We start from the raw sequence: 25939 nt of genomic DNA on the forward strand, positions 1-25939 counted from the left end.
TGCTTTCCTATATCAGGCTCAGTCCTGTAAATATGTGCACTGAGTAGCCATTTTAAAGTTAGTGCTTATAGGATAGTATCCTTAGACTTTTTCTTTAGAGTCTCTTTTCCCTTCTATTTGTATAACATCTAGAACAAGAGATTGCTACTTCTGTGGTATTTACTTCATCATTCCTTGGGAGAAATGAAGCTGTTGACAACAGCTGAAGATGTAGGATATTAAACACAAAATGTATTTTTCAGTTCCCAGGATGTTAGGTACCTTTAATCTAGGAATTCTGATTTCTATTTTTAATGTTATGTGGTCTGAGAGAAAAAAAGAAATTATCAACAACTTGTGCTGTTGATGAGTTAATGTGGGCTCAAGAGATTGCGCAGGGAGTGGAAATGAAGAAGGCAGACAGGTTTGAAGTACTGTGAGCGTCTTTCAGAAACTGGAGAAGAGAGAACCATCACTGGGAAAGATAATCATTGATTGATCAGAGAGGTATGAGAGGCTGAGGAAGAGAATTCAACAAATGTATGTTTGACATTATCAACAGTGTAAAGGTGAAAGAGAATGTAAATGGAAGGTAGCTTCCAGATCTTGGACAAGAATAAGTTACTGAGAAACCATGGTAAGTTAGACATACAGTTAAGTTTTGGCAGTTGTAGTAAAATAAAGAAATAAATTGAACCAATGGGAATCCAGGAAGGAATGAAGAGGGAGAATCTCAAAGCTGACCCGGGATGCACCTTCTTTTCTGCCTTGAGGTGAGCCAGGGGAACAGGTTACTCTTCCCTTAGATTAGCTTGCTGGTCTGCCTGTGCTGTGGCTCCTTTCAGTCAAAATGATCTAGGCTAGAAAAAAAATATCCTAATGAAAATATGAGTTAAGAGGTGAGTAAGTTAAGAGGAACCAGAACAGTGACTAGAGAGCACATTAAAGGTCATTTCTCATTCTGGATGAGGTCAGACATGCTTTGTATCTGAGGGGAATAGCCCAGACAAGAGTAATAGGCCAGATGAGAGTAGAAGATTGGGAAGTGGTAAATTTTTGGTTTCCTTAGATTTTCTGTGGCACTTCAAATCTTGCGTTCCTAATGTACTGTAGCAAAGCTTTAATAATGAACTCATCATTGGTCTAATTTGGTTGTATCATAGGATGTATCATGCTTCCTCTTAGCTTGTTTACTTTACTTAAATGTAAGAGGTTGTTTAAGTGTGTTTATTTTTTCCTAACCAAGAAAACCTTTGTCTCGGTTTCTCGTATCTTACCTTAGGCTTCTCAGAAAAATTGATGATGATTCCCTTTCTGAATGATATCATCTGCCTATGGTCTCATTTCATTCTTTTGTGACTTATTAGTTTCCTTGTATTAGTACCTCCTTCCCTATATACTGGGTAAATCATGTATTGTTTTTTATTCATTCTTAGGTACTTCTTTCTTTCATATTAGTTTTGACTTGCTAATCTTACTAGTCTTTTTACTTAAAGTTGATTTTAAAAAATTAAGGGATTCTAAAATAAGTGTTATCCTGCTTATTTGCGTCCTTATCCAGTGGCCTTAAGTCTTTTTTTGTACTGGAGTGCTTCAATTTCCTGAATATGAGCTGTTTGTTAGAAATGCGCATTTTCATGTTTATTGGGACTGCAAGATGGAGAAAGTAAAGACTTTATTAGTATCCTCATAGCATCATTGATTCTTCTTGCAAATACAGTGATTGAAAGCAGGAAACTGGTAATGGGATGTGAAACCTCTAGCGCCTTTCCTTTTCTTGTGATGGAAACACTGTGATTTAGAAGTTACAGACCTTCACTGTCCAGTTGTGTAGCTATATTCTCTTCCCTTTCCCTGGACATCAGTGAGTTATTTGGAATGAAGTGCAGTGTTTATAATTGCAAACTGCTGCATATGCAAAGTCAATGCAACTCACTCATTTTACTTCAGTACCTAAAGATATAGTTTAATAAGGAAACACGTTACCATGTTTCAGTTTTTTGCTGGCAGTTTTTTTCATTGCAAAGATGATAAAAAGTGATTATTGTTATTTAAGATGTAAATCTCCAAGCAATACTTTTTACAGAACTTACACCATGTTGTATGCATGTATACAGTAACATCAGTGTATTTTCATTTTTAGAATACATCAAATAAATTAGATGGAATGCACCTTAAACTGTCAAACAAAATCTTCTATAGTTAAATAATGCTAGAAAGTTAACTTTATATTATCTTTTTAACATAGCAGTTTTTTGCCTGTGCTGAGCACATAATTTTGAAGTTGGTGAGTGCTGGGGATTCTACCTGTTGACAAATCTAGTCATTGATATAATTTTTGATATAGTGATGCTTGATTTACATGATCAAACAACACTGCAGATTCCAAGATATTAAACAAGGGGATTGCTTGTTTACAAAAGTTAGAGTTTGCCAGTAGACCTCTGGAAGACTTAAATGAGAGAGTGGTAGTAGTTAGGTATTTGATAAAATTGCTGTACTTAGAACAGATGAAAACGTGAAAGAGAATTTTGCCTATTTCACTCAGTGCCCAACTGTTCAAGTTTGAAAGAGAAGACCTACTTCTTGATCAGATAAAGTGAAAAATCTAGGGATTTGTCCATTAATTTTTTTTTTCAATCTATTGCTAGCAATGATTGTTTCATTTAAGGTATCTTATTCTACAGTGAGAAACCAGCAGAACTCAACAGGTTGGAAAAAGACTTAGAAATTATATACTGAGTAGGCTAGGAAGAAGAAAGGTTAGTTTCAGGAGGTGATGACTGTAGACAGGATTGGAAAAGGCGTTAGGAAGAGAAGACACTGTCTAAAAAGTCTGTGGGCTCTGAAATATAATTAGGAACTAATTATGAGAAATTGTCTACTGGAAAAATTGTCAGAAGTTAAGATGCTTGGAAGGATAAACAAAACTGACACTGCAGAAGCTCCTGAGAAAAATAAAGGATATAAACAAAAATAGGAAATAGTTTGACCCTTAATAAAGGAAGTAGTTTCTGTGGGGTTATTGTTTTGGAGTTTTTTTAGTAACTTTAGTTTGAGAGGATAGAGGTACAGCCTCCTCTCCTGATTGTACAACCTTGTCTTCTGCTCATTCTTGCTTTACTGAAGGACACTCTGGATGTGAGAGGTGGTTTTGGTAGCACTGTTGGATTTATTATTCAACCGTCTTAAGGATGGAAGACAAAATTGTCTCTTAGTTGTCTCAGTGCACTGAGGCTTTAAGTTTTAACTTTTTAGCATTTTTGTTTCTTATAACTGCTATCTTTTGAACAAGGTGTCTTGAATTTCTAAGGATATTTCAGCATTGCTGAATAGGTGGAAAGGGAGGAAAACCTGTTGCTTCCTGGGTTAAAACAGAACAAGAAAACATAGAACTAGTCCTGTATGCCTGATAATTAGATCCAGAAATTTGAATCGTCTCCAGAATAGCCCTAGCCCAAAGAACTACTGTCTGGCTTATGTTTTTCACCCACCATGACACTAATTTCTCATCAGATCTCTGAATATTCTCAATGCAGTTTGTGTTGATCTTCTGAAAGACTTATTAGAGATAAAATAGGGATCCAAATGGCGCTTCAAACAGGTATATGTCAGGCAGATGGGGAAGAGTGTTATAAAGAAAAGGAGGCTGAGTTTCACAAAATCCTGTGCGATGATGGGAAGGTGGTAACTGAAGGAACATGTCAAAACCCCTGGTAAGTGGTAAACGAAGTACAGTGGCATGAAGGTAAGAGACAGCAGGGACTTGATGTTTGGCACAGAAGGCAGTTTCTTTTCCTCCTGTGCAAATGAAAGCTTTCAGGCCTGGTGGGAAGGTTGCAATAGGTAATGCCAGAGGAGTATCACACAGAGAACCTGTGGTAGGTGCGGAAAATCTGCTGCAGGGTGAATCTGCAGTTTTGTGTTTTTTCAGGTATGTGTTATAGACTGCTGGGCTGACCTTAATATAATACAAGTTTGTTTTTTAGAAGACTGCTTTGCTGGTGCACATAGTTTGATCCTCTAAATCTAATCCATTTGTAATATGAGTTGAATGTATCACTGGCATTCACATACAAACAAAGGACCATTTTTGACCAAAGACATCTTTGTGATAACTGTATTTATCACTTGGTTCTAAATTTTCCATTTCTTTTTATATTTTGTAACTCACACCCTTTCTATGCTGGTATCTGCTTTCTTTTATTTTTATTTTTATTTTTTATTTTAAGAAGTTAATTCTGAAGGGGTTCAGAATTAGGAACTTACTTGCCTAAATGATCTGAAAAAATCTTTTGTTGCATAAGTAGCTTATGCATGTCTTTCTTCTGTAATTTAAGATTATAAAAATACTCGGTTTTTATCTGGGGGTATAAATGACTAATGCATATTGTCATTTATCACCAACCCACAAGAATCACTTTCCTGTTTTGTTTGACTCCTGTTTACGTTGATGGTTTGACTTTTTCAATCCTCAGTAATTGTCTGGAAATACACTAGTATGGACGTCACAACTTTTAATGGTACGCTTCACAAAAGATGGCAGGTAAATGAAAGCCAGGTTCCCCACAGAATGAAGATTTTGCAATTGTAGCATGCTCGTTTCATCTTGTTACTTTATGAGTTGAAAGGTTAAGAGAGTCAGTCTGACTTGTAAAATCACAGAAATTGAATACTGAGAAATGGGTCATGTTCATGTTTCTTGAGCTTCTCATGCTTCTTGAAGGGCTGTTTTTGCATTAATTTTCTGAACTATCAGACTTTGATTATTGCTCTGAATGACACTAATAACCCTTAATAGAAGTGTGTGATACTGTTTCTCCGTAGTTTAATTGATATGCTAGCAATCTTCACTCTCTCCTTCCCTCAAAGAGCTTAAATGTTTGGTCTCACCCCAGCACTTCTATTGTTGTATATACTTTCTTGACCATAATTATTCCCCACAAGCCTTAGTATTGTAGATAACTTACTTATACACTCTTTTGGTCATATGCTACCTAAATAAAAAATCTCCACACAAGCATTTTAAACACAAAATCAGAATAAATTAGGGTATGCTGACACAAGCTCTTCAATGATCATCAACAATTGGAAAATTGCCCATTTTTATTGCATTTTTAACTTGGCTTCCTAGGGAAACTAGTTTATGCAATCACAGTGTATCTGTGTTGCCCTATCTTTTGATTTGTTGTCAGGTTTCAACTAAATTCAATTTAGGCATAAATCTCAAGATAATTAGTTCCTACAAGTTTTATGAAAAGAGGCAACAGAAGAAACTGTAAGAGTTTCAGTGGAGAAAAACTGTAGTATGATTGCATCTCAGAGACATCATTTGCATCTCAGAGACATCAGAGAATTCCCTTAAGCAAGTGCTGCAGTTGTTAGAAAAATTTATACCTTTGCAGACCTCAGCTGCACATTAGAGTTCGGCAATTTTAGTTTAAGAAATTATGTCCTTGTGCTGTACTGTCCTGTGTGTTGGCACAATGCTTTTTGTGGGGTCCAGCCATGAATCAGGAAAAAAAAAAAAAAAGCCTCTATATGTTTCTTTAACCAGTTTTCTGATTCACAGTGTGGTTCCATAAATGCATCTGCTGCCAGAAGTAAGTTCCCATGCTGTGTTGTGCATCTAGAAGAAATGATGCATCTACTGTCTCTGAATACTTAGTATCTTGAAAACACTGCCTTAGACACCCAACGTTGGTTAATCACAAGGTGCAAATCTATAGAAAAATGGTCTTTGGTAGTTTTGGCATTTGCACAATAACTGATAGGTTGTTCTTGTAGTAGAGAAGACAAAACTTTAAAAAATATTTCTGTTTCATTGCTATCTAAAGCTGCCATGACCAACACTCTCTTTGGACACCACACCATTTTTCAACTTCCATAGCCTTGGTTCTATATATTTTGGAGAATTTGCTCAGTTGGGAGCATTAATTTTACTAGACACCCTCGTAACAGCTGCTTCCAGCTTGCTTGTTGGAGCAGAACTTTGATATATTTGTGAACTATGCTGGTACCCACCTGTACGAGCCTCTGAAGTTCTTGCATGGATCTCAGCAGGAAAGAGCAGTCAAAATAACCAGGATCTTTGGTTGTGAGCCAGCTCTGTTTTGTTAACCGAACATTCACTTTTCATTCAAACACAAACATCTTACATATATTTTGTTTGAGTCTTTGCACTTTTAGGAAAATGAACAGCAAAAGACTTTTGAATGTTTTATTTATTTATTGCCTGTGAACTAATGTGATGACGTCCTAGAAGTAGGCAATTATAGAGAAATGCCCCTGCACAGGAGCACAACTCACAGTGGTGTAAAGCTGAATGCTCTTTTGAATGCTTCTGTTACCTGTCACGAAGCAGGATGATTACAGCAAAGACTGTCTGTTATGGTTTTAAGATACTGTTTCTTTGTTCATTGGGGGAATCTGTAGGCTGGATGCAGCCTCCTTGAACCCTCTAACTAGATTACTTCTACTGGTAGGCAGTCTCACCCATAGCTCTCCAAGCAAAGGGATGGAAAGTGCACCTTCGCTGGATCCAGGCAGTGACTGGTGTATCCCCTTTTGTTACTAGTATAACAAAAGCACAAGTTTTTTCATTCAGGTGAAAGCTGAACCGGTGCAGGAAGGCAGGTGAGTGTCGTTAGGAATCTTCCTGTCTAAGTTGTTTCTCTAGGGAGAGAGGTGGCCAGCAAGGGGAAGATGGAAGGAGGACTGGATGCAAGTGAGGATCTGGAATGCAGGGGTAAAAGGAGGGAAGAGTTTCTGAGGAAGAAGTGGAGTGGAGCTAAGTCTGGCTGAGGGAAGATGTGACCTCTGAATTGGAGGGTGGAGGAAGTCTGGAAGAGATGAAAGGACTTGTGGTGACAGGAGGGTTAGGCTTGCGAATTGAGAGTGTGGGAAGAACTGAATGAGGGTGGAACTGGACTTGCAGTTGACAAAAAAATTTGTGCCAAGCTCAGGAACTACAGCCAAGAGGGTGGGGAAAAGAAAGAATAGGGGAACAAGAGGAATATGGGTGGAGATGAGAATTAATTCCACAGGAGAGGCTCTGAAGCCCACAGGCAAATGCAGTGGAGTTTCTCCCTGGCTGGAGGGTGGAGACGCTATATCATGCAAGAAAACTCGTTTCTATTTCTAGTGCCAGAAACAAGTGGGGAGAAGTTGAGTGCTTCCAGCATGGTGTCTTCCCCTCTATGTACCCTTGGGGTGTCTACAGAAAGCTACAATCATAAGTCAGGAAATGCAACGTTCCTGCATTGAGTGCCTGAAATCGCTTACTGAAGGATTTGTCAAACATGTCAGTCATTGCTCTTTGTCCTCTTGTCTCTGTCTGGTTTGGTTTACTTTACTATATTTTTCGTCAATTAAAAATCAAAGCAATAGAAGTAATTTCTTAATGTAACTATAAGTTTCAAACAAAACTAAATCCATTTACTCAAGCGTACATCCAGATATATATCAAGCATACCTTGATTAATTTTTAAATACTTCTCATAGTTTTTTCTGAAATTTAGCATTGGATATAATTGTGGCTCACTGTTCCATTTCTTTCTTTTTTTCTTTTTTTTCTTACAATGCTATTGTAAGATGTTTTCTTGCAAAAAACAATGTTTTCTCTGAAATCAGAAGCAAAGATAAACTCTTTGGGATTCTGTTTCCTGTTTCACTAAAGTCAGTTAATGTTTTTTTTTTTCTTGTTTTTTTTCCTCTCTCTCTCTCTGAGTTTCTAGTAACAGGATACCTAAATGTTTAACTCTGAGCTTTGCAAAGCTCTCTGACTCACCCTTAATTTGGTTTAGGCTATCGTTTTCTTTAGCCATTTATAAATGATATGTGCTTTTAATAACACAGTGAAATGTTTCATAATACATGCAACAAAATTATTGGCCTTATTATTCTTGCAAGCTCCGTATGGATTGAGAATTACATCTGCATTCCAAATGTGACAATTATCATCTATACACTAGTAAATACACAGTAAAATGGTTGTAGTATTGAGTCATTAACATACTAATCCAGATGTGATTAGTTTAAAATTGCCAATTTATACTTGATTTGATAAGACAGATTTTTTTAAATTAGTTTAAACAAATGCATTCTTGGTCTGTGTGTGAATTTTCTACCTCATTTATCAGCCACTATTTGGAGAATAATTGAGGGGTGGGGGTGTCAAAAAATCTTCAAAGTGTCACATTGATTATATTATCTTTCATGACCCAAAAAAGTCATCAGGGAAACACTGTTTTAAGACTATTCCTCTGTATTTTAAAAAGAGTGGGCTTTTTGCTACCGAGAGAAGCTTGTTTCATTTTAGTAAGTTGGCTCTGGAGCCTTTTAATCTGTGTAGGTGTTATTCATGTTGTGGTAAGCAGCTAGAGGAATGATTCTGAATAAAAGTGTCTAGTCTACTGCAAGGGCTATTCCCTCCTTGCTATATCTATATTGATTCAAATAATTTTTCATTTATGGAGACATAATTTTTGTATGTATGTATTTTTGACAGTTCAGTGAAAATATAAGGTTATAAGGTGTTTGTCTTAGACCTGTGCTATACTTAGGAGACTTCCGAGAAAGTAACATCTGGTTTTCAACACACTCCGGTTTCTCTCCTTATTTTGTGTGTAGACCAGTCTGTTCACTTTTTTGAATCTTGACATTTCTCATAAAAATGGTCCTTTCCACTTTGGGAAGAGTAGGATTTAATAACTTATAACCCTTTTGTTAGAAGTGATTTTGGATATTTTTGAAAGTCTAGTGTCTTTATAGGAACATGGCTCATATCTCTTTCTTTGAGAGTTCTTGTGACAGGCTTCAGTTTTTGTTCAGCCTGTTGCTGTTTGACTAAGTGTTTCTATACAGTGAGACTATTCTTGAAAAATATATAAGCTGAAGAAGTATATTAAGATATGCAGAGGTCTGTTAGGGATAAAGTGATGAGCTTGTTTACATCTGTTGTGGATCAAGTAAGGTTTTAAAAGGGGCAAGGTCATAACAGGTTAACTGAGTCTGAATACTCCAAGTATCTTATGTCAGGTAAGATTTTATGTGTATAAGGTTACAAGTCTTCATTGGTGTAGTTGCGATTCATTTCAGTATGGATTGCTCAGCATGTATGGGGAACTTTTAATCAAGCAGCTTTTTACTGGATCTCTTAAAGTTGCTGGATATGTTTTAAATGAAAGTTCTGAAAGAACGCCTGTGCGTACATGTATACAGTGGGCAGTGTTTGTTTCTGTTCTTTAAATAACATGTCCATTTTGTTATGAAACATACCGTGTGGCTTTGTTTTAGTTTTTGAAACCAGTGCATGAAATATGAATTCCTAAATTGTTGCATTTTTTATAACAAGGTAGTACAAACACACTTAGATAATTCAATTGACACGAAAAATTTTTTAATAAATTTTTGATTTTTCAGAAAGTTAGGTTATAAAATGAGAGCTGGAGTGAAGGCTTGGGAGCAGGGTAAGACTTGGATAAAATAGTAGTGATGTAGCAGTGAATATGATGAGACTCAGTAGTGTTTCATTATGTATGTGTTAGCTAACTGTGAAGCCTTTGGAGCTGGAAGAGTGACTTGGCTTTGTCCATAGTGTAGTTTGCTGAGCAATATAGAACTAAGGAAAACAAAGAGGTGAGGTGAACAAACAAAAGAGGTTAATATGTAAAAGAGGTAAGATGAAGCAAGTCAATGGGTCATATGAAAACTAACTAATAGTTATGAGACCTGGTTTCAGTGCTTTGCAAGCCAGTGAATGGAGAGCAATAGTCTTATTTTCCTGGTTAAGAGTGTAAGTTACTGGCTTAACCTACAGAAGGCAACGTTTTTTTTTTGTTGTTTGTTTGTTTGTTTGTTTGTTTTTTAAATGAAACAATTTCTATTATTGTTCCATACAGTCCCTGATATATTTCCAATGTACTCTTAAATAGAATAAAGTATCCTTTGGTTAGCATGCGCATCAACCCTTTGTGGATATTAATCCTTGAAATAGGAAAAGTGTCATGCCTGACGATTTGAAAATAGAAAGTCTGCAATATTTATAACCTTATTTGATTTTAAAACAAAAAGCCCACTGGAATTTGAGTGAAATGAGAAAATGTCATTCATATTCATTGTGAGGTTTTTCTGTTGAATTTGACTTGGTCTATTCTAAATCATTACTTTTTTTTTTTTTCCTCATTTAATTCTGTTCCCAGACAGTGTAGCTCAGCCAGATCTTGACTAGCATGAATTATTTTTGTTAAAAAGTTCTGGAAAGCTGCACAAAGTGAGGAATGCCTTATTTTTCAGGATATGTTTGTACGAATAACCCCTGTCTATTCTGTATCTTTGAGCACATGGTAGTCTTGTATGAAGTAAGGTTAAAAGGTAAATGGCATGGTACTGTTTCTTTTGGCTATTGCATTAAAGTGTTTGACCTTTTGAAACCTATTTTTATCTTAGGCAGTAAACTGTTTAGTTCTGCTTATCAAAAGAAACTTCATTGCTCTCTTTCCATGCTGTTCTTATCCAAAACACACTGTATCGCTCCAGCATCAGTAGACTTTATCAGCCAGAGCTATTACTCTGTTTAGATATATAGCTTTAAAAAAGTTTGTTTATATTGTAACAGTACATTATGTTCAATAAATACTTTCATATATAGCTCCATGGTTTCCAGTTTCATTATCTAATTCTTTGTCTTCTGTTGTATTATTAGCACAATGAATAATCTAAAATTCCTGCCCCCAAATTCTGCTTTTGAGGACCATAAACATGTAAAAGTGTCATGATTATAAAAAAAAAAAAGTAAAAGACAAAGTTTTAAATCAGTCAAAGATAGAATAAATGCATATTCAGTCCTTTTTAAATTAAATTTTAAGCAGTTTTTCAATGAACTGTATAGGTTTTTTCAGCTGGTAGGAATTCTCCAGCAAAACATTTTATTTCACAACAATTATCAAGAATTCTTATAGCTTTGGTAAATGCATACAAGAGATTATCTTTGCAGTGAATAAGGATATAAAATACTATAAAATATTACATAACTATTAGAAATATCATGGTATTGTTTGGGATTAGTAAGCTCTATTACAGAAGGAGCTGGTAGTATTAACACTTTTTGTTACAGCCTACCTTTTTTACAAATGCTTATTCTTTCCCCAGATTTTAACTGTATGGCTTGACATGTTTTGTTTTGGTGTCTGCCCCAAAGTGAATTTTTTTAGAATATTCAAACAAGTGTTTATCTAAAGATAAGGTTAATGTGGCAAAGTAAGTATGCTTGCAAATATTAACAGGTTTCTTGATTGTTCGAGGATGTCTTCTAATCATCAAGGTGTTGGTGATACTTAGAAATTTTATGAAGCGTTAGTTGAACTAACGATCAAAATCATACCTTTACTTCTCTGTGTGCTTTGCTCAAGTTCTACATATTGGAATATTGACCAAAGACAGAACTTACTGCATCTCTGAAGTGAACCACAATTCATAAAGCTGCTAATGACACTCAGCGTATCTCTTTGGCCTGCAGGAAGTTGACTGAGTTTCTGGGCAGCAGATAATTTATTTTAATCTAATTTTTTTTTTATTGACTAATATGTTAATTTACTAGATGCTTTACCATCGTTACAAGTAAAAAAGAAGCTACTTGTGCTATTAACAGCCTCCCTATTTTACAGTAAGAGTAAATAAGATATTCCATGGAATAGATCCAGGAACACTAAGTCTAGAACTCTAGTATATCTATCTTATGCAAATTTTGTCTCATGGATATTAAAAAATCTCAGTTATTTGTTGACTTAGTGAATTTGTTGCATCGTGCTTTTTTCAAAGTTTACAGATATCAGACATCACAGGAAGCTGCTATAAGCTATCTGAAGAATAGAGTGTTAAAGCTAGACAAACACACAAGAAACCCTGTTTGATGATCCCAGTTTCTTGTATAGGTCATAATACTTTTTATAAGGACTGACTGAAACTGGACTCTGAAAGAATCAAAGCTGTTCAGTGGATGCCAGAACCTGAAGACAAGAGGACACTTCAAAAAGTCATGGGTATGTTCACATATCTTGCCAAGTTCATTCCAAATCTGTCCTCTGTCAGTTCACCCCATTAGACAACTTCTGGAAAATGTTCAGTGACACTGGATTGAACAGTGCAGACATTCCTTTAATGAGTTTGATAGGTAACAGTTCTTGTGCTGAGATGCTGCAGCATTGCTTAACTATCTTATTAATAAAGGCTTGTATTGAAGAAATAGAAATCCAATATTCTAAGGCTCAGAAGATCTTTTTAAATAAAAATATGCTAGTTTTTCACATGGAAAAATAGTTCACAATGAAAAGATAAATGATTCCCAAGCTTTTTGAACCAGCTAATAACTGTCATTCCTCAATGTTTCTTATGAACTATAATTTCTCCTAATCAAATCTCTAATTGAAAGTACTGTGGACACAGTCAATGGTATATCTACTGAGTAAATGCAGAACTCCTACTTATGTTCCCTTGGACCACAATTTGGTAACTACTGACCTAAGATATATGATTTACTAACTGTAAGAGACTGAATCTCTTCTCCTTGTGGCTTTTTCTTTAGAGAGACATGCTTTTTATTTTACTGCTTTTGGATAGGATTTACACTTGTGAATTGAAGTGGAAATAAGTAAAATTGTGTGAACAGTTTCAGAAAGAGAAATAATTTGGGTGCTGAATGCAAAAAAATACAAAAAGAAGGAATATATTTGCAGTAAGAAATGAAGCGGGATCATGCAACTCTTCAGACCTCCCCAAGGCCATTATGAGATATGGTAGCTTTACATTCTGCTTCTTTGAATATTTCATATCTGACTGAAGATGCCTGCTGTGGTATGCAATTGATTAAGCGCAGATCCTGTCTGCTTTGTCTAGGTAGCAATTCTATGAGTGGTCCCAAATGAGCTCAAAGAGACTAAATACCCTAGTGAGGCTGTAGATAAATGGCCTCTCTGGATGTTATCTACAGCTGCTCTCTCACCCCATCATAGGCAATTTCTCCCTATAGCCCAACTGATCTCTTAGCGCATGACCAAATCAGGCTGATTTTGCCAAAACATGGATTTAAAGAGTAGTCCTGTATGTGCTGGTGCACAGCTAAAGTGGGGTGATGGTTTCTGGCATGGGGATGGTGGCAGGTGGGAAGGGGGAATAGTCTCTTGAGTAGTCACAGCTGCACATGGAAGAGGATATCCATGCACAAGCTAGAGAAGACTTACAGGAGAAGTCTTCAAAATCATGGTCTTGATTTACATTTTCCTTTATTAAATGTTATATTTGAAATGAGTAGTTAGGTAGATGGTGAGAGTGACTTTTTAGAGGATAGAGACAGGACTGTGACTAGAACACGGAAAAAAATATTGATTAATTATTTAGACACTAATAAAACTGATTTGTGAGGCTAATACAATGTGTGCAGTAATTCTAAACTTTCAGAAACCTTGAGGTTTAACATAAACTAAGTAATAAAATGTTGGTAATCTAAGTAATTGTTTTTCTTGCAGCTGTTGCTTTTTCCTTCTGAAAAAAATTGTTCATTGCATACAGTATGTATTGTGTGTAGTATTTTCCTTATACTACATATGTGATGGAAAAAAAACAACTTTGGCATGCATATCAAAATCTGCTTTAGCATTCTTTTTAACCATGGCTTTAAAAAGAGAGTGATGAAGTTGCTATTTAGGCACAGTGATAGTGAGAAACCATACTCATTAAATGGCTGCTTCTTATAATCATAGATCCACTAACTGTGACTTTATAATAACAGTGCATTTGTCAGTTATTAGGTGACTTATAAGATAAGAGCTACTCTTTAACTAGAAAATGAAGATTCTTTTTTTCTACTTTTGCTGCTCACTTATGTTGTGCCACTGAAGAAAACGTGATCAGCACCTTTAGGATAAAATTATCTCTTACCCATTGACAAAAATAAGCCCTCTTAATGCAGAATGCTGCATCTGAGAACATTCATAGCTGAGAATATTTGTTGAAATTGAAAGCATCAAGAATTTTGTTGAGGGGAAAAAACAAATAGTCATAAGTCGCTTCTTAGTAAAACTCTCATGGACTGTTGCTGATCTTGACTGCAACACAGTCCATATGTATGGATTTTAAACTACTGTACTCTTCTGTATAAAAACATTTATGTGTTTTTATGATAAGGAAGAGTGGTTTGTCATGTAGTTATTGCCGTTAATACACAGCCCATTCTGATGAAGCTTAAATGAATATTGCTTTTCTTTAGGGTCAGTGGACATGATGACTGAAGGTTATTAAAGCATTTCTAGTAAGAGTCTTCTGTAGATAAACTTCTCCCTTCCTGTTTTGGATGGAGCAATAAGTTTACTGTGGAACAGATTTAGGAAATAGCTTTCCATCAATTCTGTATTTTATAAATAAATAGTTACAGGGCGAGGTCCTTCCTTTGGCATAAAGCTGATTGTTTCCTGTTTAATCCTGGAATGGTGCATTTCAAGTACTGGGATTTTTTCAGTGTGCATCAGAGAGGAGAGCTTTTAGGATTTTGTTTTAGTTTATGGTTCTATGAAAATGCAGCTTCTGGACTATAAGGTCATTACAGAGCAAACAGGGAAATGAATAGGTATTTAAATTGTTGCTCTTTGAGACAATTTTTTGTCTCAAAAGATTTATCTATGAATTTTTTTGTAGCTGGATATTATTAAACGAGTTGAAAAGGTATTACTGATACATCTTTAAGAGATTGTCAATACTTCTAGAAAAGTTTAGAAACTGAGGGATTATAATTGCCGGTATAAATATGAATGATTTGAGTTCAGCTTTATCATCTGCTTGCAGAAGGCACACACTTTCTGTAAGAATAGAGCTAGAACTTAGGTAAAACAGCAGTATTAGTTTAAGGAGCACACAAATTAATATATGAAGTAACACTACCCTCATCCAACACATCTGTTGTAAAGAAGCCTGTGAAATCTAGGCCACACACAAGCTGGTCTCCAAGGGCCTGTAGTTGGTGTTAGAATGCTGTTATTATGTGGTCTGATTGGTTTGGTAAGGAATTATCTCCAGTAAAGCCATGTAACATAATAGTCTTTGCTCTTCTACATGGGAGCTACTTGTGCTTTACCGAGCAAGACATTTCTTGAAGTAATAATGCACTTGCTATTGCCAAAATGTAACATTACATGAAATGTATTCTGTCATAAACATTTTTGTTCTATAGCAATTCTTGTTCATTTAAACATTCACTTAAAGTCCTCAACTGAGGTACTGAAGTTCATTAAAGTAAATATACTGATTTCCTGGCAATATATTTTAAGTAAATTTCTTACTTTTTATTGAAAGCTTGTTTGTAATAATTTCAGAGTAATTAGGAAGTATTTAGAAAGCATAAGATTTCATAAATAAAATTCTGTTCATAAATAAAATTCTGTTCCTGAACTTTCCTAAATATTCTGAATTAATTTTATGGCCAGGAAATACAAGTCATAGTAATTTAAATATTATCTTGCAGTGTGCTGAATACTTCCTATGTGATGATATACTTTTCTGTTCATGTTGACTTAAAAGAGAGTTGAGAGCGCTTGATGGTTCATACAAACAGGTTGCTAAATAGTGCCAACTCACTTGGTTTTTTGCTGTTATTGTTCGGAACAATGTAGCCTCAGCCTGCAGCTCTGTCCTTGTTTTGTAACTAGAGTTGTAAACACTTGATACAATTATTGAGGCCTTGTCTTTTTAATTGCTTTTTATTTTTATTATTTTTGGCTCTGCTCAACTGTGACATACAAAAGCTGCATGTTCCATCTTTATAATCATCTGTAAGCATTCAGTAAATGCACTCAAATGCAAAATTACATTTGCTTGTAGGGAAAGGAAGGAAAGGTTGAGGAGGGACTGAGAGGTGATGGTTAGAAAGATTATTGCTCAAAGAGCAATTCTGTGCAACAGTCACGAGAAAGCAAGGCTGACCTGCTGAAGACAAGGATTATGGCTGGGCAAGGCAGTGTGGCTCTTTGTTAAGGTGCTCCTTCAATTATTGCACACTTGAACCAGTCATGCTGTTCTCCTGAGCTACTGTAGACTCCGTCCTGTGTAAACCCCATGAATCCACTGTAAATGTAGCGGTGTCAGCAAGGGTGTGATTTGAAGCAAAGGAGCATCTGGGTGATGCCTTGAGCCTAAACTGGAGATAATGGTTCCATGTGAGTAAATAATTTGGCCTGTCTGTTTTCTTCTCAGTGTAATATACAATGTGGAAAAGACCAGAGCTGTGTCTCAAGGCCCAAGCTGGGTTTTTAGTCAAAAAATGTGTGTGTGAGCTGAGCAGAGAGACTGTTCTGTAGACATGGAAACCCAAAACCAACAATTTTAGAGAGCCCTTTTCATAGTAGAACTATATTTGAAAATGGAGTTAGAAGTCTTGCAGTGGTGATGTTTTAGATTGCATCTTTCTCTTTCAGACTAGATTAATCAAAGGACCAAATAAAAAAATCAAACAGGAGATACTGTCTCCCAGAAGTAAAATGCTGTCAGTCAGCTGATGAGGAAGACCTTGGCCCTGTGCAGAGAGCAGTGAGTGGCTCCGACAGAGCTTGGCTCTGAAAAGCCTTAGCTGCCTCTGCCAGGGGCCTCCTTGAAGGTGCTGTGGCTCCCAGCTCCTGGCCTTGCTGCATCTATCACATGCCACACGTATGCCGTTAGTCTCAGCCTTTAAGGACAAAGCGGAGTTCAAATTAGAATTCATGCTTCTCTTAAAATGATGTCTGTATCCACATCTAACCCATGTAAGAGACTTCTAGCAAATCTTTGTCAGGTATTTAAATGCCAAAAAAGCATTTTTGAAAGCTAATTAAATCTATTGAACCAGGAATTTGAAATTTCCAGTGGGAAGGGAGGCAGAATTTCATTTAAGTGCAAATAACTTTCATATTTTACACTTCAGTAAGTAACAAATTCACATGGAATGGCTCATTATTATATAGTAGATTAAATAACTTGTTTCTCCCAATTTGCATTTCAATGAGTATCTAATTGGCCTATAAACATTGATTAATGGGTGCCGAAATTATTACACAGATTCAAGGCAAAATTGTTAGTGCATATTTAAGAGAGGTGGAATAGACTTGTTGATGTTTCATAATTAAAAATTGTATGACTCTATAGTATCCAAGTATTAAATTTGTCACACATTAATTCAGATTTTTGTAACCATGAAAAATAGTTCATCTTGTTTGAAGACCAGTTTTAAATGTCCTGATCATGGGAATTGTCTGCAAGTCATTTAATGCCAGTTCTGAACATTCCTTTCAATATGGAGCTACTTTACACATAAACATAACAGTATAATTATGTTTCCCCTGTGGTAGTGAAAATTTCTGCTTATGCTTTCAGTGGACCATTAGCTTATTGTACTTGAGGAGAGTAAATTTAGGTTAGCTTAATAAAGTCTAATTTGCACAGTTGAGAAAAATCTGGGATTGTGTGTGTTTTAAGTGTGTGTGTGTGTGTATATATAGATATAGATATAAAAGTGATTTGGGGAGAGGTAATAATTCCTTTCAAAAGAAGATGTCTTTGGCAAGTATATCCCTTGAAACTACTTTGATAACAGAAATACTGAAGTCTTTGAATATACAGTAGCTTCCCAATTTGCTAGAACTTGCATTCACAATTACAGTGTGAAATGTTACTGCATATGCAATTAGCTTAGAGCTAGGTCTACATTACAAAATTTTTTGGCATAGCTCTGTTAGGAGTATGAGAAAATCATTCCTTGTAGTCAGTCCACTCGTGCTGGGAAAACCTGGTGTAAATGTGGCCAGGTTAACAGAAGACTACTTCTGTCAAACTTATTTTAGGTCTGCTGGGGAGGAAAGGCTGCTACTTCTGGGGGAAATAAAAAGCTGGCCTATACCACCAGAAGGCTTTACCAACCTAGCTTTCTTCATTTAGCTGGGGGAACAGAAACTGTTACCTCTGTCTAGCACAGAGGAGCCCTAAGGCTTCATTGAAGCAAGAGACGTTTCAGGCAACTTGCTCTTTCATTAGCTGTGTGTCTCGAGGGATATGGTATGGCTCTCAAACCTGTGCTGTACATGTGCTCTGCAAGTTCAAGCTCTGCCTTTGTCAGAAATAATTATCAGTGAGCATATTGCTTCCCTCCTCCTTGATTTGATACCTGTGGGAAATGTGCCCTTTAGTAATTGAAAAGGATCTTTCTTCTGAAGATATGTTACATGAGTACTTACATGAATCACAGATACAAGATTGTGATTGCTGGACATGTTGGATCTTCTCAATGGTGAATTAGTATCTAAGGTTTTAGGCTCTTTAGCATGGTTTCTGAGCCACAGCACCAACTTTTCTTCCCCCATGTGAACTGAGCCTTGAGGGTCTTTGGCCTTCAGATGAGGAGCTGAGAAACAGGCATGTCTGAAGATAAGCATTGACTCGCAAGCACTGATGGTGGGGAGTATATGTACATTGCACAGCTGCTCAGAGAGCCCTGAGTTGCTTCCCATGGCTGTGATAAAACAGTGCTGGAGGAGGTGAGACAGTGGTAGCTGAATCTGGGAAATGTAAGGGATGAAAAGGATATTCAAAAAATGAGGGAAAGACTATAATGAAAAAGAAAAAGGGATTACAAAAGTGGAATTTCAGATGAAACCAAAGGCATCAATTTTGCTTGCTAAATCATCACATCCACTCTATGGATGTGGTAGTCATTGTGCCAGATGAGAAAGGAAATGATGTAGAGTCTGTGAGTGGATAAGCATGTCACCAAGGTATTCCCTAGCTAAGTGTGATTTCATCCATACCCAGGGTTCAAATGTATGATCAGGCTACGGTGATGGTGTTTTCCACCCACCATCTGAGCTGTTCAGTATGTATTCTTTGATGTAAACTAAGACCACTATCAGGCCTTCACCAGAGAAGGGGTATAGCAGTCTAAAATGTTAGCATTCCCTGGCTGCTTGCTTCTCTTTTTCCCCATTAGAGTTTAGTGTCCCAAAGCTGAGCTGGAAGAAGACGATATGGGAGGCAGAGAGGCGAAGTAGGGAGTTCTCAGAAGTTCCATTTTGCCTGGTCAGTTCTAGGGCTTGATCCCCTCCAGCCTTTGGGCAGAACAAGTACCTGGGGGCAGTAACATTTTTTTATTGTTCCAGATGGATCTGGAAGTAAATGTCTGCCCAGGCCTTTACCTATATTTAAAAAGTTCTAACAGTGCAACTTTTGGTTTACTTTCTCAAATATATGAGGAGTGTTAACTAACATGTTCCATCATCACACCTTTAGATTTGTGTCTAGACACAAGCACTTGTACAGAGACTAGCACAGTGGAGTGTTGATCTCAAATGGAGGCTCTAGGCTGCTACTGTATAAAAATAAAAGCTAAAATGCCTTAAAATAAGGAATGATATATGAATAGTCATATCTGTGATCCTCAGAGCTCAAGGGTGCCAGATTTGCTGACTCTGGAAATCTTTTCAGAGAGAACTTGAGTTCAGCTTATGCACATCTTCATAGGAAAATCAGCTTTTAAAAAAAAATTTTTTTTCAATAGAACAACTGTTTCTGCTCCTCCTTCATCTGCTTGTTAAGTGCTCCACATTCTTTCCATTATGCTTTTGCTGTAGCTTAGGTCAGAGAATAAAAGTATGGTATGGCCTCCGTAAATGATCACCCTGTGGCTTTAGTTGTTTTGAGGATTACCTAACATATGTATCAGACAGAATAACCATGTTGTTGGTATTGTTCCCTTTCTTGTCTTTGAATACTGAAATATTATTTCTTCTTTCCCCACACATGGAATCATTTTCAGTGTTCACTTCCAGATGTTTACAGATGAGTTTTCCATGGTCTGGGCTCAAAATCAATATCTGATGGAATTTTAAGGATATGGATATTTTGAAACTTTGGGTCAAAAGTTCTTCCAGTATTCCTCTACAACAAAGAGTTGATTTTTAGCAAGTGACTTTACTTGTTCAAAATATTCTCTGCTCTTCCCTTTTTTCCTCAAACTTCACATTCTCTGACTATTTCCCAGAAATAGCTTCCTCCTCCTCTGTGGAGAAGATGGATTTTAATATATAAGGCCACCATCTTCTTTTTCAAGAGCTTTGAGTGCTTTTGCAAACCTTTCAAATAGCTGATTGTACTGTGAAGCTGTTGTGCTGTCTTCTGTGATTGATATGTCTGGTCTCTACTCCCTTCTGCAAGGCAGAATAGCTTCTCTCTGAGGGTTGGTTGTGTCATACATTGGCTTCAGAGAGAAACCGGTTTATGAAGTTCCTATTTCCACTCCCCTACCGCAGTTCACAGTTCTTTCAGTTGTACTGGTGAGTGTGATTTTAGAATTGAATCATTAAACTTGCATTAGTTGTGAGGGAGGGAAGGTGATTTAAACAGGGATCATTTCAATGATGCAATTTATGTTGCAGCTATACAAATAGGCTTATCAGCACAACTGAGGAGGGGGCAAATGCAGGAGGAGGATCAGAATTAGCAGCCAAGGTAGAAAATTAATTGAAAGAAAATTATTCAATAAAAAAAAAAAAATTGTTGCTACAGGAACTGGAGCTATTTCCTTTCTTTTCTCTTGCTAGAATTGCCTTCCTGCTCCTCCTTCTTCCCTCTTCCCCTATTTTAGGTGTACTGTCTTTGCTGTTGTTTTTTAAGAGGTCTTTTGCCACAAAGCATTGAAAACTTCCATCTCTTGTATTTAGTTTATGGATTGTTGTGTCATCAAATGACTTCTCTGTCTCTAGACATGATGATGATGATGGCCATCTTAATTCTCCTTTCAGTCTTCTATTGTGAAAGTTTTTGGGGAAAAAAGTTGCCTAGATTAGGTTAATATTTACATGTAAGGATCAAAGAATTACATCTGTGTCATTTCTCTGTGGCATGTGTGAGATAAATAGCAAATAGCGCTATCTGCCATGAATGTGAAGAGCAATTAAAAGTAGAGTACTTCCTTCAGTTGTATCTTTTGGGCACCTTCCAGTGCAAAAGAAAGAGCAGTGTGTCTGTGATCTCTATTAGTGTCAGCATTTCCCTTGGGTCAGTGTTACCAGGTTAGTTTACCTGTGGATGATCATTCGCACGTCCTCAGTCTGAACACCTCAAAGGTGATAAAATAGTGCAAATAGGCAATCAAAAAAAGTAAATTTTTGAACTATTTTACCCAAAACATAATGGCTCTGGGGGTGGAAAGAAAACTTTCAGAAATCATTCAGTGAAAGTGACAAGCATGCTGTGCAAGTACTTGAAAGGCAAGAGGTATCCAAAGCCAAATACCATCTGTCTGTCATATGGCTAATCAGATACAGGATTTTTTCCCGAGCTTTTACCTTGGAAAGAATCTGAAAAAAATGGAAACAAAATTTGCTCTGTTTGAAGTTCTCTTAGCAAGTACCATATTTCACTAGCTGTGAAAAATGAACTCTATGAGAGTCTGCATTCCTTATTGTTTTGCTGCTGAAAAACTAAATCTACAAAGCAGAAAACAAACCCAATGTCGGAAAAAATACCATGTAGACACTGTCTTCTCTTATAGGATATTTTGCTCAACTTTGTTTTGGCTTGCTCTCTTCTTTTTGACTTCTTAATCTCTCTTGAAAATTAGTTCCTCCCAAAAGGCTTACTTTTATTTGTCAGCTAGTGTTTGAAAAATGATTCTTGTTTTAAACTGTTATAAAATGTTTGTTGTCAAACACTTCACAACGGCCATTGTTAAAGGTATTAATTAATGTGTTTCTGAGAATAGTTTCATTAGTGTGCAGAATGCATTCTTTTTCCTGTTCTCCTGACATGAATATTCTTGAGCTCCCTTGGACTTGTCCTTATGAATAAAATAAATCTTTTTTCTTAACAGGGAATTGATTATATATTATTATATTATTTGTGTCCACAATTTAGATAAATGTGGGAGGACAGTGTTGTGTAAGAACCAAGTTCTAGCACAAGTACACTTTCAGCATTAAAAGATATGATTATCAAAGTATGATTACTTTGAGGAATATCAAAATCTGAGGGTTTTTTTCTCTCCTAAAGAAGGTACAGAGAAATAAAGCTGATTTATTGTCGTTCAGAAGTCCAGTGTATTTTCTAAAAGGAAATTGAGCAAAGGGATGTGAAAATGAACTGCATCTGGCAGTGGAAGAATTTCTGACGCATTCCTGTTTTGGTGGGGGTTTGGCTTAATAAATGTAGCTGGAATTTGATTTGCAAAAAAAAAAAAAGAGGAGTTAGGCCACTGGCTTGCTTTGAAAACCTCTGAATATCATACTTGGACATTTGTTTGAAAAACAGTTGTAGTGGTATGAGAAGTTACTTCTCAACAGTTGTACATAGCTGACCTGCAAACTCTTCATTTGCTGTAGTACAAGATCAGATGGGTTCACATAAACCACTGCCAATGTTTCTTTAATGAAGACACATCCCTTAGTGATTGAACTACCAATACAGTCAAACTAATTAAAGTTATATTTGTCAAGGACTTATATGAGGAACAGATATCCAACAACAAATTTGGTGAAACTATTTGAATGTACTTGTTTTTAAAGTATTATGAAAGATTACCAACTAAGTTATCATTACCTTGAATAAAGATAGAGATTACTGGGCATGCCATGGTTAAATTCATTTTACATATATTTGCACTCAAAATCTACTTTACTATTTGTGCTTTACTCTAACATTATTTACTAAATACTGCTGCAGGAGGAAGTCACTCCTTAATGTCTTTTTCAGGCATTTCTTCCAATAACAATTATTTCTTGTATCCAGATAGCTCTGAACTAGTTATGTTTGTATTAAAGCAGGTCAGAAGAAGGGAAAAGGACAAATATGTCTTACAGTAGAAACTCATGTTTAATCCAATATTCATTGTTTGGTTTTGGCTCTGTAGTAGCTCCTCAACTTGATGAGGACTGTTGGTGTGCTAATGTAAAGAGTCCTGCATTTAATCATCTAAAATATGTTCCTTCTAGGTCTACAGACAAGACTGTGAAACCTTTGGCATGGTAGTGAAGATGCTAATTGATAAAGATCCTTCATTAGAGAAGTCCATTCAGTTTGCCCTCAGACAGAATTTGCATGAAATAGGTGAGCGATGCATTGAAGAACTCAAACATTTTATTGCCCAGTATGATGCTGCTAATCAAGACTTGTCAGAATCCTTCAAAGAGGGCCCATATTAAGGACAAAAATACACTTTTAGATCCTCTGTAGTGTGTACACCATAATATACAAATATGCTTTTTGCGGGGGAAGAGGAGTTCTTGTTGGAGATTGAAACCCAAGGCCTGTGCTCCTCATTGTAGCTAAGACGGCTATACCTTGTTCATTGTGGTCTTCACAATTGTATTCTTCCTACCTGTACTTGTTGACATTTATTCCTTTGAAACAAATATTCTCTTCAGTAATCCTGTAAAGTGACAAACTATTTTTGGAACTTTTACACAGTTACCTAGGAAAAAATGTTCAGTTTGATGTATGTACACTTACGTTTCAATGTTCAGAAGTGTAACTACAAGCACTGTATTTTTTATTAAAATAACAAGAAATAGCTCTTTATTTGTCAGCTTACTCAGAAATATGTCCTGTTTTCATAATACTATAGGAAGACTTGCAAGATTGTTCGCAACTATGATTTACATTATTTATTATAGTTGAATTTTAAACTTCAGATTCATTCTATAAAATGACACTAGGGGTTATGCCTCTAGCCTCTGGCTGCCAGAGCCACTTTCCCTGCTTGCTGCAAGAAGTGATGCATTTTTCTTCTAATTGCAGGTTCTGCAAATGCCTTTTAAATTTTAGTATTTCCTGTATTGTGAGTCATTACTAGTAAGCAGTATTATGTCGGATGAGTTCCATTTTTTTGTTAATATTTGCAATATTTCCTTTATTTTTTGACTACACCTTATCTAGCGTAACTGCAGGCAGCCTCTGAAGAGGGGAAGGTCTATTCCCTTGCATTCTCCCTCTCTCCCTTTCCCCCTTCTCACCACTTTTCATGGGTCAGTTTTAACAATTGTAGGGCTGCATAATTCCTAGTTCTGGCATTAAGAAGGGGTAGGAATTTGGGGTGTCAAGGTGGGGGGGACAATGGCAGTGAGCAGGACTGTCTCTTTCTTTCTCAAGTCCAAGTTGCCCCAAATTCATTGGCATTTCAAACCTAAATGATTCTGTGTAATGTCTGGACTCATTTCTGACCTGACAGGGTTACTTTTAGTTGGGGACAAAAATGATTGAGGAGAGTCAAGAGAGTGCCAGTGCTACATGATTGGTTTTCAGAGATGAAATATATCTAGGACTCACTGGTGGTATTCTGAGTATTACATTATGTACAGGTTTATTTTTAGTAAGATACTGTTTGTTATGAACATTTTAGGAATGGGAGAATTTGAGTCATAATCACAAAGAGGTAAGTGTAAGCATGATTGGTTTTATACGTTTGTATTTAAAGATGTGAAACTCTGTATATAAAGACTAAAGACTAAAGCTTACCAATTCCAAAATGCACAGTATTTTTAAGTGGAAAATGTCAGTGAATTCAGTCCCTTATCAAGTAGCTTTTCAGACTTCATCAGAATGATTTGCAGAAAGGTAAATACAATGGCAATGATTTTACATCTGCAAGGTACTGTATGTGTCACAGCACCTTACACATGCACATGTTCATCTGGTATATTAAAGAATATATTGCATCAGATTCCTGAGATGCCTGATTAGTTTTAATGTCAGAAGGGTGTGGTTTTGCACTTAGCGTTGGTTGGTTTCTAAGAGTTCACATTGCTCAAAGGGGATGACCTGCGACTTACCTTGTTGGCAATGGGGATTGTGTGGGCTGCACAGTGAGTGGAATCAGCTCCCTGATCCTACCCAAAAACTAATTTTGGGTGGGAGAGAGGGAAGAGAGGCAACCTGTCGTGGCACAGTAGCTAGACCTGACCTGCCCTTTTGGCAGCAACAGGGCTTGCTCAAGATCAGTCATTAAACCACAGGCAAACCTCTAAGAAATGAAACTAAAGCGCTTCAGTACTTGCCTGCAGAATGGAGAGTCTTCAGGTTGTTAATAATACTTTTGACTCATTTAGAAACATCAGAGTTTGTACTTTGGGTTAGAAATGCTAAGGAAAAAATACTGAAATCATGTTTAATATTTTCAATTTAAAATGTCCATTATGACTGTATATTGTGTTAGGAGTCTCCTTTGTTATCACAGTGAAATTTAATCAGACTTCTAAAAGTATCCAATTTTCAAGTCTGATTTTCTATAAAGTAAGACCTAAGTTTACAGTATTCTTGATTTTTGTTTTTTTCAGATTAGCTAATAGGTCAATAAGATCTTTTAGAAGTTTCTGTTAGATTGTTCTTAGCTTAATCTGATTTTTTTTTAATTGATTAAATTTTACTAATAAACTAAGGAGACTTTTGATTTTTTTTCTAGATGCTATTTCTATGAAAGGCTTACTATGATGTTCTCATTCATGAGTGATAGGTTACTGTTTTTCCCTGTTTAATACTTGTCATTGTGTTAAATGTTCATGCTTAACCCTTTGTGATGTATGCTTTCTGTTGATTTAAGTAAAATATTATGCCAGTCACTTAACTTAAAAGCAAGAAACATGGCTTTTATTCTTGCTTCCTGTAGAAACAAATATACACTTTGGATTTGATTTCATGTCAATGCAAAAAGTTGTCCTTGGTCTTGTGGACAGCCTTGATGGGGCTCCTAAAAGGGGCAGGAAAGGTAGTGGTAGAAGGAACCAGATGCAGTGCTGGTGAAGAGGCAAGGAGTAATTTACTTTCTTCATTACATTAACATCTCTTGAAAACAAAACTTACTTTCAGCACTCATGAATGTGCAGATACCTTTTAAAAGAATAAAAGGGGAAGAGGAAACAGAAGGAATGGAGCATGGAAATTCAGTGCTGTCTGCTGATGCCGG

General features: G+C 36.3%; 1 protein-coding gene across 3 annotated transcripts in view; it reads left to right on the plus strand.

Annotated features, from left to right (window-relative positions):
- PPHLN1 (periphilin 1) overlaps positions 1 to 25667 on the plus strand; it is a 74300-nt gene extending 48633 nt beyond the window's left edge. For all 3 annotated transcript variants that reach the window (XM_026062992.1, XM_026062995.1, XM_026062996.1), the window contains exon 10: positions 22974 to 25667. In XM_026062992.1, coding sequence (XP_025918777.1) covers positions 22974 to 23183 — 210 coding nt within the window. In that variant the 3' untranslated portion in view covers positions 23184 to 25667. The remainder of the gene's footprint in view (positions 1 to 22973) is intronic.
- Positions 25668 to 25939: the final 272 nt, after the last annotated feature.

The sequence above is a fragment of the Apteryx rowi genome, unplaced genomic scaffold (genome assembly GCF_003343035.1).
Source record: "Apteryx rowi isolate R43461 unplaced genomic scaffold, aptRow1 scaffold_198, whole genome shotgun sequence".
Lineage (NCBI taxonomy): Eukaryota > Metazoa > Chordata > Aves > Apterygiformes > Apterygidae > Apteryx > Apteryx rowi.